This window comes from Rhinolophus sinicus, chromosome 12, assembly GCF_057876585.1.
Source record: "Rhinolophus sinicus isolate RSI-liver-muscle chromosome 12, RSI-T2T, whole genome shotgun sequence".
NCBI classification, from domain to species: Eukaryota; Metazoa; Chordata; class Mammalia; order Chiroptera; family Rhinolophidae; genus Rhinolophus; species Rhinolophus sinicus.
This window is the reverse complement of record NC_142512.1, coordinates 43492779-43508060: the sequence shown is the minus strand read 5'-3', so window position 1 is coordinate 43508060 and position 15282 is coordinate 43492779. Positions and strand designations below refer to the sequence as shown.

The 15282-nt window shown below is 53.2% G+C and overlaps 1 protein-coding gene across 21 annotated transcripts in view; it reads right to left on the bottom strand.

Moving 5' to 3' along the window:
• MAPT (microtubule associated protein tau) overlaps positions 1-15282 on the bottom strand; it is a 92009-nt gene that overhangs the window by 3510 nt on the left and 73217 nt on the right. For 15 of the 21 annotated variants that reach the window (XM_074320370.2, XM_088802308.1, XM_074320377.2 and 12 more), the window contains 4 exons: positions 14137-14402; positions 5591-5683; positions 2060-2141; positions 229-341 (listed from right to left, as the gene is read on the bottom strand). In XM_074320370.2, the coding sequence (XP_074176471.2) occupies positions 229-341; positions 2060-2141; positions 5591-5683; positions 14137-14402 (554 nt within the window). The remainder of the gene's footprint in view (positions 1-228; positions 342-2059; positions 2142-5590; positions 5684-14136; positions 14403-15282) is intronic. The other 6 variants (XM_074320375.2, XM_019732962.3, XM_019732965.3 and 3 more) reach the window with 1 other exon arrangement.

The window sequence follows — 15282 nt, the reverse complement described above, 5'->3', positions numbered from 1 at the left end:
GGGGGGAAAAAAATCTCCAGGTGCCCAGACTGCACCTGAGATCAATTAAGTCAGACTCTCCAGGGTGGGGCCCAGGCACCAAACTTACTACAGCTCCCGGCGACTGCCGTGGCCGAGCTCCACAGTGCCTGCCAGTGGCGGCCCATCCAGAAAACAGGCCCAGCCTTGCCCACCCATTCAATTAACAGCCACACCCAAAGGCAGCCCCTCCCTGCCCCGCCCCCTTACCTTTTTATTCCCTCCACCAGGGACGTGGGTGATATTATCCAGGGAGCCGATCTTTGACTGGACTCTGTCCTTGAAGTCCAGCTTCTCAGATTTCACTTCCACCTGGCCACCTCCTGGAACACAAGGCACACAGAGTGTGGCGCCTGGGGTGAGGGCCACGCAGCACTCCGAGTGGACGCCCACCTTGGAGAGGGGGTACGGCTCTCCTTACTGAGAACGGGGTGGGCCCCAGCCAGTCCTTCCAGAGGGCTAGGCAACAGTTTGCTCCATTTCTGGAATCAGATGTGCATCAAATATTTACCCAGAAGACTCTTCCTCCTTAGATAATGCAAAGGTAAATGGCAGCTCAGCTGGGGAGAAATGAGTCTACACTCTAAATTGGTTGGCTTCCAAGAAGTAAGTTTTTTTTGTCAACATCCTGTAGCGACAACACTCTATGACCTCAGAATTAAACCAACGGTCAAAATGCACCCTAACTAAGGAAGGGTCCTGACACTTCCTCTCTCCTCAGACACTCGGTGCCCTGGCCATGCCTGGGAGAGAGACGTGGCCCGAGGAAGACACTTACGGCAGCTGGCCCTTGAACAAGGGTTTGACCTGCGTGAGTCTTCTTGTATGTGGATGTTTTCCCCAATAAATAGTATATTTATTCCTTGTGAGTTTCTTAATAACATTTTCTTTTCTCTAGTTCACTTTATTGTAAGAATACAGTAGATCATACATATACCATATCAAATATGTGTTAATCCACTGTGTGTGTTATTGGTAAGGTTTCCAGTAAACAATAGGTGATTAGCAGTTAAGTTTTAAGGGAGTCAAAAATTCTATGTGGATTTTCGACTGCGTGGGGCGGGGAGTGGGGGGCGGGCACCTTTAACCCCCAAGTTGTTCAAGGGTCAACTGTACATTCCTTTCTGGGGACGGATAAAGCCACCCAAGAAAGCTGCTCATAGTGTGGGAGGATAGTGACAACAGTTGAGGGACAGTTTCCCTGGGAGGGACTAAACTCCCACAAAATGTCCAAGGGAGCCAGACAATAATGAGATGCATTCTGGGCGATGCTTCTGACGGCCTTCTCCTCCCACGGTAATGGTTCTGGTCCAGATCTGCCCTAAGGGCCTGACTGAGCCAGGCGTCCCTGCTCTGGACTCCCAGACGGGAACCGGAACCTAGATTTGTGCTGTCCAATATGGTGGCCGGCCACCAGCCACACATGTGGCCGCTGACATCTTAATTAAATAAAATTAGTTCAGCTCCTCAGTAGCATGAGCCACGTTTCAGGTGTTCAACAGCCACATGCGGTCAGTGGCACCCATGCTGACATCACAGGGCTCGGACACATCCATCGTCATGAAGGACGACAGGCCTGATTTCTACGTGGGGGGGAGGGGGAGGGGAAAGGGCACCGATTGTATTTTCTGTTCAGTCACAGCAGGGCATGGCAGTGGCCAGGGCTCCGTGTTGTAGCTGATGCAGTTGGTTAAGTGTCCCCATGTTGGCTAGGGACCAAGCTGGGACAACCACACAGCCAGCCTTCAGGGGCCAGAGGGTACCCTCCTGGGCTCCAGACGCCCCGTGTGCAGCCTGCTTGGAGAACCACAGGTGAGGGTTTAGGACCACGACCTACCCTCCCTCTTCACCGTGTTCCTGCCAGCGGGCCCTGCTCAGAAGTGTGACAGGGCAGCCACACCTCCCAGGACGAGGCAAATTCCACCCTCAACACTCTTCTTGATGATGCGTCCCACCCGTCTTCCCAGCCACTCAGGAGAGGCCCACCCAGCCCTGTCCCAGCCCCAGGGCTGCCTAACACGTCCCCACCAGTCAGGGCTACCTGGCTTGTGATGGATGTTGCCTAAGGAGCCACACTTGGAGGTCACCTTGCTCAGGTCCACTGGTTTATAGACTATTTGCACCTGGAGGTAAGAGAAGAGAGAGAGAGAGAGAGAGAGAGAGAGAGAGAGAGAGAGAGAGAGACAGAGAGAGAGAGAGAGAGAGAAAGGGGGATGGACAAAGAGAATAAAATAGGATTATTTTATTATGGGTGTAACAATGAAAAGCAGCTGTGTAAGCCCAGCCCGCTTGGACAGTGTTTCCTGTTTGCCACGAGGCACACACCCTCATGGTGGAAAAATGCGTTGGAATTCTGCCAACCCTGCCCCCAGGGCGCTGGGTCTTCACAAAATCGCTGTAGGACTGGAGAGCCTTCCATCCCACAGGACAAGGACGCTCAGGGCAAACAGGAATCTTTGTCACTGTGCAGAGCCCATGCCATTTGTTTAGCAAACACACGTGAAAAAGTCACTCTCTTTTTCCTGACATGAAATTGACAGATCACATTTAGTGACGACACAGGAAGAAGGGATCGATATGATCTGTTTGTGCAGCATTTGGAAACTCTTGTTGGAAAAGCGAGAGCCGTTTCTGCGGGGCCTTAAAGAGGAGAGGGCGGTGTGGGGTGGAGAGGTGGCCTTCTCCCAGGAGAAGCTTCCAGAAACCCCAGCACCACCACAGCGAGAGCAATGATATGGTCAGCGAACAGTGTGGCAACTCGGAGGTAAGAGACAGTTGGCATCTGAGTGTCCTGGACATTTCAGTTCTTTACTGAAAGGAGCAAAGCAACACCCACAGAGGACAGGCGGCCCAGCAAACCCCACAAGGTTAGTGCCTCAGCGAGCAGACCGGACACACACACAAGGGAGGCCTCAGGCTCCAGGGCTCAGGCTGGGCACAAGGGGCCACTATGTGGCCCGACCACACTGCCCACCCTCTGGAGGGCAATGACGGCCCCGGTGCCACCCACTGATCTCAGCACAAGAACCAGCTTCCCCGAGGGGCAGTGCCCACGGAACTCCCCATTGGCAGATGAGTCTCCCGGAGGAAGTCTTACAAAGCCATGGCTGTCAGGGCGTCCCCGGATGGGCACTGAGGGACACTTCCCAGCAGTTCCCTGGGTGAGGTCACCTGAGGAGCCCAATCACCGCTGGCTTCTGCTCCCTGCCCTGGAGAGAGATGGCCTCATCTCAGAATGGGCTTAACAAGGACACGAGAGAAAAAGGCGAGGTTTCTCCTTAGGTCTAAATCATCCGGAACAATCCAAATTACTTCAGTTAATCAGAATTATGTTGGCGTGTGCCGTTAATTGATAGAGAGTTGACAGGCTGACAGATGGACATGTGCCGTGTGTGCCTGCGGGAGGGAGGGTGGGAAGCCTGCACCCACGAGGGTGGGTGGGTGTGGGTGCAGAATGAACAGTTCTTAGAGACCTTCTGGGACTGGGTCTGGGAGAGAGCTGTGCTCTGGGCTGGGGCACTGAGGAGACGGGGCAAGGGGCTCTGGGAACTTGTCTCAGCAGGAGGGAAAGGGAAGTAACCGGTGTGACCAGGGCGTCCTTTTCTTTCCTTGGGCCTGGATGAGGCAGCTTGTGAGAGGGCGGGGCTGTGTAGGAGGCGGAACCTGGCATGGCACAGAGGGGAAAGGAGTGGTGAGGGTGAGAGCCGAAGCTGGAAAGGGAGCCGGGAGGACAGCAGGCCCAGGAGGGGGGCCAGGAGGGTCCTGAGGTGAGGGAGAGGAGCAAGTCCTGCTGCTGGGAAGTCACCTGCAGGCTGGGGAGGGGTGGGCAAGCCAGGGGGCGGAGCCCAGTCCGGGGTCCAGGGCCCCCAACACACCTGAGGCTACGCCTGTGCAGGGGCTTGGAGCCCCCGCCACCTTTCACCAGGAGGAGAGCTCTGTGCAAAGGCCCCTACTGTAAACAGGCTGCGGCCATGGCCACGTTGCTCAGGCCCGGCCAGGAACAGCTTGTGGCTCTTTGCCAGGTCACAGCCCACAGGCTGGACAAACAGGAGGTGCCCAAGGAAGTCCCGTGATGTCCTGTAACTGCCATCGGCAGTGGGAGTGTACTCTCTCTTCCCAGCCTCCTCCTGAAGGAGCTGTCTGCCGTCTGCAACCCACTGGACCCCAGGGCCTCGGCCTCACCAGCCCTACCTCCCACCAGCCAACGAGACACACGGGAAACCACATGCCCTCCTCCTCTGGCTGGAGCCCAGTCTGCAGTGAAGCCACAAAACCAGGAGTCAAAGCTAAAACAGTGACCATGAGCTGGCGTGGGGTGGGGCGGTCCCCACACCTTCTCTTCCCTTCTCTCGGCACAGAGTAGGTGGCAGTAGTGGCAGTCAGTGGGACAAGGGAGCAGGGACTGGGGCCAGAGGAGACACAGCAGACACTGGTGAGGAAGCGTTAAGTTAATGAAGCGCCATGCAGCAGCCGGGGTGAGTGCCCCACACCCAGGTCAGAGGCGGCAGCACATTGCGAGAATAAACCCTCGGGCGGGACACAGATGACGTGCCCGGCATTTTCTGGAGGAAGAGCTTCCTGGGGGCCACCACCACCCCCCTGGGCTGCCAGCCAGGAGTGAGATGCCTGCCCTCAGGAACCACCCCGTCCCCAGCGGGGACCTCAAGGGATCTTGAAACTCCTGCTCCCCAATGTGTTAGGCGGGGCAGTCGGGAGAGGGCTGAGAGAAGGGGGCCTCAGGATGACGAGTTTGCACCCACTGGGGTGAGCAAGGGTCACCCGGGAGGGGAGGAGGACAGCAGTGCTGACCAACCCAGGAGGGGAGCAGGGGGGATGCCAGCCCCAAATCTCAGGGACACATGCACAGGGATGCAGGGTTCCTGGGACATTAGGGAGAAGCCAAATTTCACAGAGCCCAAAGCAGCATCTCCGTGTCAACGCTTGGCTGCAAGCGGGTCCCCTGGTGCGTTTCTGTCGGGCTCTCCTGTCTCTGAGTCTCTGCCAGGAGGTGGAGATGGTTTTCAACATAAGCGGAAAGGCTTAGGAATCGGCTTGCCCCTCGCAATGCAGAAGACAAACGCGAGCAGAGACTGGACATTGTTGCTCTGAGGTAGGACAGTAAGACCTTTGTGTCTGCTTGTCAAGAGCAAACGGACCAGCTGTCCACAGAGGAGCCACTCAAAGTGAACCTGCCCGGGTAATGGGGGAAGAGGTGACAGCCCCGTCTCAGGAGCTGCCATCTTCAGCCCAACCTCATACGGGCTGTGGGGCTCTGGGGAGCCCGTGGTGGGCCGTGAGTGGACCCCACCTCCCGTTTCAGGCCAGCCAGAGGCTCAGTCATCTGCCCTACGCTGCCCGTGTAGGCCGGAGACCCTTAGGTGCAGGGCACCCCTCCTAGAACAGTGGGGACAGGTGTGGGGAGCCTGGGCTGCATTTCTTGGGGACACAGACAGACCCTGAGCCGGGGAATGGTTTATTCTATGCAATGTCTCGCAACGATATACTCATGCCACTTCCTAAAAACCAGATCCAGAATCGCAGTACGGTGCAGGGAACGTGTGAAGGTACTCACACTGCCGCCTCCTGGCACGTGTCTGATATTATCCTTTGAGCCACACTTGGACTGGACGTTGCTAAGATCCAGCTTCTTATTAATTATCTGCACCTTTGACAGCCAGAAAAAAGGATGAGTGACACACCACAGCCAGATCCGCTGACTTCACGGTGGGGAGAGGCGGCGTCGGCCTGCGGGCGGGAGGGCAGGATCGCACGGCCCCAGCGAGCTCCCCAGGAAAGCATTCCAGAATTGTGCGTGCTCTGAGGCAAGACGCCACTTTACACCATGGGGTTTACACGACAGATCCATCAAGAGGCAATTCTCCACTTTACAAAAGGGTTGCGTCAGGGAGGGTCTAAGGCACCGCCTCTGAGGCCCATGAACCAGAGCTGAGGTACCAGGTTGGGATGGAGGAAAATGGGCTCAATGATGTTAAATGAACATACAAAGTCCCACCTCTGTCCTCCACACACCTCCCAGGGTCCTCAGGACATTCACCCAGACCTTCCTGCGGCTGTTCTCAAACCTGCCTGTCAGGCACTAGATCACCTGCAGGCATTTCTTAAAAACTCCCAGACCCCACCTCTGACCTAGAGTTAGAATCGTGTCTCTGTGCTTCGTTTGGCTGCACCCCTGGGTTGGAGGGTCACTGATGTTCTGGGGAGAACACGGACGGCTTTCTGGAGCAGACAGTCCAGACTCCCTCTGGGAGAAGGCTGTGTCTCCTGGAAGGCAGGGCAAGCGCCGCCCTTCCAGCCACCGGCTCACCCTTGTGCACAACCCCGCCAGGTGCTGACAGGGAACTGGGCAAACGGTCCCAGGTGGTCTCCCCTCAGCTTTCCTGGGCAGGTGTGGCCCAGACTGCAGTGACCCCACTGTAGTTCTGTGAGGCTCCTCTTTCTCCAGGTACCAGCGAGGAGGTAGGGGAATATCAACGTCTGAGTGGGGAATGACTTTGACCCAATTTGTCTAAAAACTGAAATACACAGACAATCACGGCACAGAGAAGAAGAGTTGAAAAACTCTTCAGTTTGTCTCCTAGGGCAATGATGACATCTTCATCACCACGTGTCTCCCCCACAGGAACTCCGTGTCTGGAAACAGTGTGCCTTAGCTTCTATTAATCACAGATAGAAATAACTGCCAACTGGAGTTCCCAATTAAGAACCGGCATTGCTCTCTTAGGGAAATGGTACCAAGACCTCAGCGGCTGGGTGGGGGCTGCTGCCCCAGAGGCCCAAGGTCTGTTAGGATGGCCGTGACTCAGGGTTGCTGCCCTGACCTGGCTCATCTAGGGAGAAGGGTCCCAAACTCTGACCCAAGTGCTAGAGCTGGCCCTCAAGGGGTCCACAGGTCCTCAGCAAAATGAGGAAATGAGGACATGATAGCAAAATTGGTGTATCCAACTTTTTGGTGTTAAAATGGCCTTTCTTTTATTAAATTATTAATTATTAAATCACATTAATAATAGATAATACTTATTATTTTTAGATGTCCTTACTCTGGGGGAAAAAAAAAGATAGCAATCTTTTCTTGGACCCCATCCCCAGCTCTTTTTCCTTAAGTTTGCTGGTCTCAACCCAAAAACCTGGGAAGTACGTGTCTCACCCACCTCTTTATTTCCTTTTATGTTCCCTTAAAATAAAAAGCTATGTATTGTTTTTCATAAGAAAAGCAATATATGGGGCCGGCCTGGTGGCTCAGGTGGTTGGAACGCGGTACTGCTAACTCCGAGGTCGCTGGTCGATTCCCACATGGGCCAGTGAGCTGCGCCCTCTACAGCTAAGATTGTGAACAACAGCTCTCCCTGGAGCTGGGCTGCCATGAGCAGCCCGAGGTCGGCGTGGGCTACTGTGCGCTGCCATGAGTGGCCGGTGGCCAACGTGAGTGGCCAGCAGCCAGTGTGAGCGGCCGGCAGCCAGCAAGAGCTGCCGTTAGCCGCTGTGAGCAGCCGACAAACACCTGGCGACCGACCCCCTCAGCCGGGGGAGCGCAAGGCTCATAATACCGCATGGGCCGGGGAGCTGTGCCCTACACAACTAGACTGAGAAACAACGGCTTGAACCGGAGTCGGGGGAGGGAGGCGGAAGAAAGGGGTAAAAAAAAAAAAAAGCAATATACCATCATGATTTTGGAAAACAGAGGTTAAACAAAGCAACAACAAAATAGTTTTCTTGCCACCCAAACGCAACCACTATTGCATTTCATTGTATTCCCTGGAAGTCTCATATACATAAAAATAAACTACCATCATATACATAGAAATGGTAGTAATTATTTTGTCCACACAATTTTATATCTTGCTTTATCGAGCAACATACTCTAAGCATTCACCTTGTTCTGCAGTCATCAGAAGCGTTATTTTAAATAACATGTCATATTCCATTTTGTGATAACTGTGCTATCAGACATCACATATTGATTCCATTTTAAACAATAGCAACAGCCTCACCCTGATCACCTTTCTCCACGGAGTTTTTTCCACATTATGGATGATTTTCATAGCATAGAGTCACAGAAGTAGAATTTCTGGGTCAAAGTTATAAATACTCTGAAAAAAACACTCAACACAACTCTGCAAATGGTTTTCTAAGAGGGCTGAATAAACTTACCCTGCGAACACTGTTCAGAACGTCAATTTCACCATATTGCTGCCAATATTGGGCACTTAAAAAATTGTTTCGCTTATTTCTTTGACTAAAATAAATGGGACTGCACTGTTGGCTCATTCTGCATTTCTTTGATTGTTACTAAAATTGTTCCTTTGCCCCCTTTAGGCTGGTAGGTGTGTTTCTTCCTACCATAAAAATGCTTACATTTTTATAGACTCAAATTCTTTGTAATATCTCCTTTGGTTTTTTAAAATGTAAAAGCCACCTCCTTCAGAGGTTGGATAACTATCTAATTCCACATCACCTTTCTCACCTGCCACTGCCTTAGCTGACTGATGAGGAGTCCACTGGAGGCCCTGAGAGGTTCGGTGACTCAGTGGCAGAACCCACACAGGGCTCTAGGTGAGGGTGTTCCTGTGACCACGGCTACGTACGTGACAACTAAGTTTTGCCTGAGCTGTCCTCAAGGCTGTTGTCTCATAAAGCAAATAAAAATAACACTCTCCCTTGGAGAACACTGAAGGTTTCCCCTGCCAGCAAGGAGACACCATGACAGTGCCGAGTGCCTCAGCCCAGGCTTCAGATGGGGATAGGCGGACGAATGCGCTCTCTCACAGCTTCTTAAGGAATTGCTGTCACCCTCTGTTTAATGTCTTTGAATCAATTCGTGCCACCCTCAGATTTTAAGGAGTTCCCACATGAATTCCTTCTTTGGTGACCATTTTTTATCCATAATTTTCCACGGGATAAGGCCTAGAAGCCAACTTGCCTGCTTTCACAAAGAGTAGTTTAGAATTAGAAAACACAGACACATACGTGTATACACACACACACACACACACACACACACACACACAATAAAACAAGGAAATTTAAAGGGTAATGGTAAAAGAATGGGAAGTCATCAGCACTGACAATGACAAGACTGATCATTACATTTAACTCTGAGCTTCCTGGAAGCCAAGGCAAAAAGGGAAACATGATGAATTACATAACTCGCCTTATCTGACAAAGAAAACTTACCAGTTTTTCAAGGAAGAGACATTAAGCAATAACAAGATCTGCAGCATACATAGAAATGGTTGGGTTTTTTTCCATGTGGCTTTTTCTTGTTCAAATCCCACTAAAAAAGTAACAAGACTCTATGGGATTTGTCAGTAGACACAGGATATTTACCAAGCAGACCTGAATTACTGCTAATGGTCAAATTTAGCCAACACCCTTTGCAGAACATTAGATTTACAGAAAGGAGAAAAAAGCCTAATGGTTGGCATTATGAAATTGGAATCCTGACACTTAATTACTCATCTAGCATAACATGTATGATACTGAGCCTCAGCTCTGAACAGACACTGAAAATACCCATCATGGGCGAGAATAATGTTTTGGATGCTCCAAATTTTGATCTGGGGATTCCTACTCAGGGGAGAAATTCCTGCGGTCAGGGTTTGGTCCTAGAGGAGATGCGGGGGTGGGGGTGGGGTGGGTCCACTTTGGTTTAATCTGTATCCTGGAGGATCCAAAACAGTCCCAAACCCTTATTAGGCCTTAATCTGGTTCTCTTTGGGCTCATATCTCTCAAGATGCTCCAGACGGCCCAGCCCTCCCCCCAGGTGCCCCCAGCTGGCCCAGGGTCCGTGGGCTGTCCCTGGCAAGATCTGTCTACAAGAGGTCCAGCTTCACCTCACTCGGGGCAAGAGGCCCCCTGCTCAGGATTGGGAGCTGGGACGCTCCGGTAGGAAAGCCCAAGGTGACAGCCTGAGAACTGACACAGGAGAAGTTATGTATCTAGGTCCTGTTAAGTCAACCAGACACAGAAGAGATTCAAAACAAACAAAAACAAAACACAGGAGTCCCTGTAGAATTATTTACATTATTCCTTTAAACACTGACCGCTCCAAGCTTCTTCACAATGATTTGATTTACACAATCCTTTTCAGAAACACAGAAGCTGGGTACAGGCAGGGATGCCCAGGGGGTCTCGAAGTTACAGGGCTGTCCTGGAGGAGGGACCCAGCTGGCTTTGCCCTCCATTCACCACAGGGCCTGACACCTCAGCCCAGGTTCACCAGAGTCCAGGACAGGCAAACTATCCCAGGGACAAATTCACTTTATTTACTCCACGTAAATGTTCTTCATGTGAGCTTTTTAAAATGAGAACTGGGACTTTGTCAATAAATATAATGAATTTGAGAATACTTCAGTTCGGGGTGGCCGGTTAGCTCAGTTGGTTAGAGCGCGGTGCTCTTAACAACAAGGTTACGGGTTCGATCCCCACATGGGCCACTGTGAGCTGCGCCCTCCACAACTAGATTGAAACAACTACTTGACTTGGACCTGATGGGTCCTGGAAAAACACACTTACAATAAATAAAAGTTAAAAAAAATAGAAAAGAATACTTTAGTTCCTGTGGCCACAGACGCTTAGTGATCTATCGCCATCTTGTGGCCATATCGAATATTGCAGCCCAGCAGCTCTGGTAGGTTTCGGGGTAGGTTTCTGTTCTTCCTGGGCATCTAGGTCCTGTCCAGCCTGGGGTCCTCGCACCCCGTGGCTCAGAGGAAGTGGCTTTAGCTCCATCTGCTCAGAGCCACACAGACCACCCCGACCTCGGGCTCCTGTGCCTTTTTCTGGCCATGAGCCGGCACATCCCTTCTCGCCCTTGGCAGCCACAGGGATCCCCAGTTCTCCTGAGCAGGCAGCGGTGGCCCCACGTGAGCGCCCTCTGTCTCTGACCCTGGATGGCACCAGGCCCCCGGTGCTTCCTTCTCTACTCCCCACTGACCACACGGAGGCGCTGCTGAGGCTGCTGTTGCCTTAACCTCATCTGACCCTCACCTGCCCTCTTCTTCAGTTCAGGCGGCCTCCCGTGACCACTGAAACCTGAGCCTGAGGTGCTCAGCTGGTGGTGCCTTCCAACACCCTCTTTCTTCTCCATCCTTGCGAGAGGATAACGTCCTGTCCTGTCCAGGAAAATGCCCAGCTAGTTCACAGCCAACCCAGCGGGACCTCCCTCTCTATCAGTTGCTAATTCTCCTTACCTCTTGTGAATGAACAAAGCTCGGGCCTAAACCCACACTCCACTGGCTTCCCCAGTTTTTGCTTCATTTTGCTTTTGCTCTGAAAATCTCTAGGACGCAGTTTCCCACTGTGCTCTTCCAGCACTTACTATATCTGGGGTCTAGTGCGAGGCCACAGGGACACAAAAATAATTTTGTTTTGCACTCTTCAAACCACACACGTTCACTGTAGCAAGTCATGGAAACAGAGAAAGGTCCACAGTAGAAAACTGATGCTTTACATTTTCCCCCCACCCAATAATTTCTATTGACCGGCTGTGGTTTTCAGTCTGCAGGTTTACAAGCAGGAACGGCCTTCTGCTCTTCCTTCTTCAGGGAGCGGAGTTATTCTTCGCACAGAGCACTGCCCCTTCTGTGGCCGAACAAACACTGATTGAGCGCTTACTGTACGTGGGCGCTGCGTGAGGCCACAGGGACCCAAAGATCTCAATGTCACCTCGCGGAACCGTCAGCCCAGTACAGACGGAGGTGGCACGAGGAAGTTTAGCAGATCATTTTAAAGGTCTTCTCCATGAATCCCAAGTACCTTCTTTTTTCCTTTCCTTTTCCATTTTCCGGGAGGTTGACATGTTGATCTTTGTTGTAACGGCTGAGATGTTCTTTGGTTCAGACAATTTTCTAGGTTTGCCAGGGAATTTAAGGGGAGGCTGTTATTCCTCTCTTGGCCACTTTCCCACGCCTCCTCCCCAATAAGTTCCAAGAAAAGTCATCCTTTCTCCTTGAACCCTTCAGCAGATGAGGACATATGTCTGTGCCCAGCGTGGTGAGCTGGTGACCTGGGCACCTTCCCCCGTTCCCACTCTGAGCATCAAGTCACTGTCCCTGGACCCCAGACTGTTCTCCCCGCACAGCTCGGGGGAGGGCAGCCCTGGGTGCCAGGGGTGGGTTCCAACCCTGAAAGGGAGTCCCCACCCCCACTCAGCCCTGTCACTGCTGCTCTCAGCAGAGGTGCAAGAACTGGGCCAAACGGTGCCCAGATCTTCCAAGCCAACCTCAGATGAACTCTGGGCTGGCGGGAGGACACTGGGTTTTTGCTGGTGTGTGACAGAGCCACAGGCTGGCAGTTGCTGATGGCTAGTTTCCCTCTAATGAGTCGTCATGGGTACACTGGTCACAATCTTCTCAACGATGCAGAACTGGCCGTGTGGGGTTTTGCTTTTCATTTTTCAAACCAAGAGCAAACGGTCACACTGCTGTGAAAACAGGGCACACGCCCTGCACACGCAGCACTGAGGGAAGGTGCCAACGCCCATGGGAAACATCCCACCCCCTTGGAAGTTGGCTCCCTGGGGGACCTTCTGCCACCAAAGCTTCACAAAAGGGTCAACCTCAAACCCACAACCCATGCAGCTGCCTCAGAGCCCCTTCTGCAAGGAGCAGGCATCTTTCCCAAGAGGAACACAGGCCGACACTGCAGGAAAGTACACACTGGCCCAGGTCTCCCAGGGCTCCGGAGACCAGAGGCACTGAGGCCCCAGGCTCCACCCCGAGGCACCCAGACCCCCTCCCCTGGGCAGGACCTCAGATGGTAGAGGCCAGCAGGCTGCCCCAAGCCTCCCCAGGGAGCAAAGGGCAGGGTTTCAGGTAAGTACCCAATGGACCTAAAGCCCTCTGAGATGCCCTCCCTCCACGGAGACCCAGGCCCCAGCCAAGGTGGTAAACAAAAGCAACAGTGTGGAGGGTGCCCGTTGGGGGTGGGGTGGATTGTCCCAACTGAAAGGGAAACCATGGCTCAGCATTCTGTAACGCTCCCCAGCCCACCAGGAGGCTCAGTGCCCCCAAAACGGCCCAGCCCGGAAGGCCCAACACATCTGTGGCCTTAGAGTGGAGTCTTGGTCCTTGGCACCCCACACATGCTTCCTGGTCTCCCTTCTCCATCCCCCTCTCTGGTGCTGGGTGGGGAAGGTTGGGGATCGTGTCTCCCAAAATTCACCTGCTGAAGTCCTTATTCCCAGTACATCAGAATAGGGCTGTATTTGGAGATACGGTCTTTAAAGGGGTCACTGTGTTCAAATGAGCTCATCAGTGTGGGCCCTAATCCAATATGACCGGTGTCCTTATAAAAAGGGGAGATTGGGACATAGACACCCAGAGAAAAGAACGTTTGAGGACACAGGAGAAGGTGGCCATCTACAAGCCAAGGAGAGCGGCCTTAGAAGAAACCAGCCCTCGACACCTTGACCTTGGACTTCTGGCCTCCAGAACAGGGAGGAAATCAATTTCTGTTGTATACGCTGGGGTTCTGTATGCCAGCCCCAGGAAACTCACACAGTGGGGGGCAGGGACAAGGGGAGGAAGAAGGGGCCCAGGCCAGTCCCCTCTCCCGCCACCTCAAGCTCTCAGAAGCTCACGTCTCTCCACCTTTAGGAGACCCAAACATTTCATGAGCTCCCACTTGCCCCGGGAGAATCAGTTGTTTAAAATGGAACCCCTAATTTCCCCAGAACTGAAGGTTAGAGAGAAACCTAACCTAAACAAATGTCCAATGAATGCCAGAGACATCCACCTACAATTGCTGTGTCATGTCCTAAACATGAGGCAAGCTGGGGGACCTCTGTGGACACCCCCACTTGGAGAACCCCCAGGTCACAGAGCAAGAACCCTATAATCTCTGACACTGTCTGACCAGCAGGGGCTGAAATGGGGAAGGAAAGAACTGGTACTTTCTCTCCCCTGCACAGGGCACTCATGGCTTCATGATGACCCAATAAAGACCCACAACCAACTGTCTTTTCTTGAAGAGGTCAAGAGGGGACTGGGCGCACGTGGGGTGGGAGCCGAGTCATTGGCATACCTCTGCCCTAGGTGTGGGAGACCCACACAGCTTCTCCTGGTTTTCTGGGACCAGCAGCCTCCCCACGCCCTTACCTTCCCGCCTCCTGGCTGGTGCTTCAGATTTTCAGTGGAGCCAATCTTGGACCTGACGTTCTTCAGGTCTGGCATGGGCACGGGGGCAGTCTGCAGGCGGCTCTTGGCTGAAGATGGCGATTTGGGTGGAGTGCGGACCACGGCCACCTTCTTGGGCTCCCGGGTGGGTGGGGTCGGCAGGGACGGGGTGCGGGAACGGCTGCCAGGAGTGCCCGGCGAGCCGGGGCTGCTGTAGCCACTGCGATCCCCAGACTTTCCAGATTCACCTGGAAAGGAAGGAGGGAGTGAGGCCAGGAAGCAGGGTGGGTGGCAGCTAGCAACGGACCTCACAACGGGGCTGCCAGTCCTGAGGGCCCATTCTCAGACCTAGGGCTGGATTTGACAGGTGGGGACAGATCGGAAGCTTGGCCAAAGCAGCAGGAAGCTGCCCTTGAGCCCACACAAGAGAAATGTCCCCTCTTCCTGGCTTTGTCACTTGGGGACAGAGACATGCCATTTCCAGGGAAGCAACAGCATGGTTACCAAGGACCACCCAGAAACCCTTCCCGGAGAAGGGACCAACTCTGCCCATGGCCCATGGTCAAGAGATGGGCTCCAACTAGCTGTGTAGGCTCAGACCAGTCATGTCCCTGCTCTGAGCTCAGGGTCCTCAACTCGAAAATGAAAATGATTATAATGCCTGCAATGTGGGAGGAGGCCAGGCTGGGATGTGTATACGCGCTTTGTAAAACTCTAATGCAACTCCAGGTGGCCTTTTCCCTGATTGAGGGCCACGCAAGGACAGGACCCAGGGACTGCCCTCATTTGGATCCATTAGACCCTTTACCTACAGAGTGAATTTTCAGCTGTTCAGCAAGTTCAAGGCCCCTTTCCCACCAGACCCTTGCCCACCCTCCCCGACTCCTCTGTACCTGGGCTCCAGAACGGTATGCCTGCTCTGTGTCCACCTGTCCCTAGCTCTCCAAACAAGCCATGCTCATGCCGCTGTGCCCTTCCGTTCCCTCCCCAAGAATGCCCTTCCCCCCAACAGGGCACCTTTCCAGACACGATGTGAGTGCCAAGCCCTACAGGAAGGCTGGGGGATGGTTCCTGTCCCAACAGACTGTCCTGTGCCCCTGACACGCTTCTGTCCCTGCACTTCCCGTG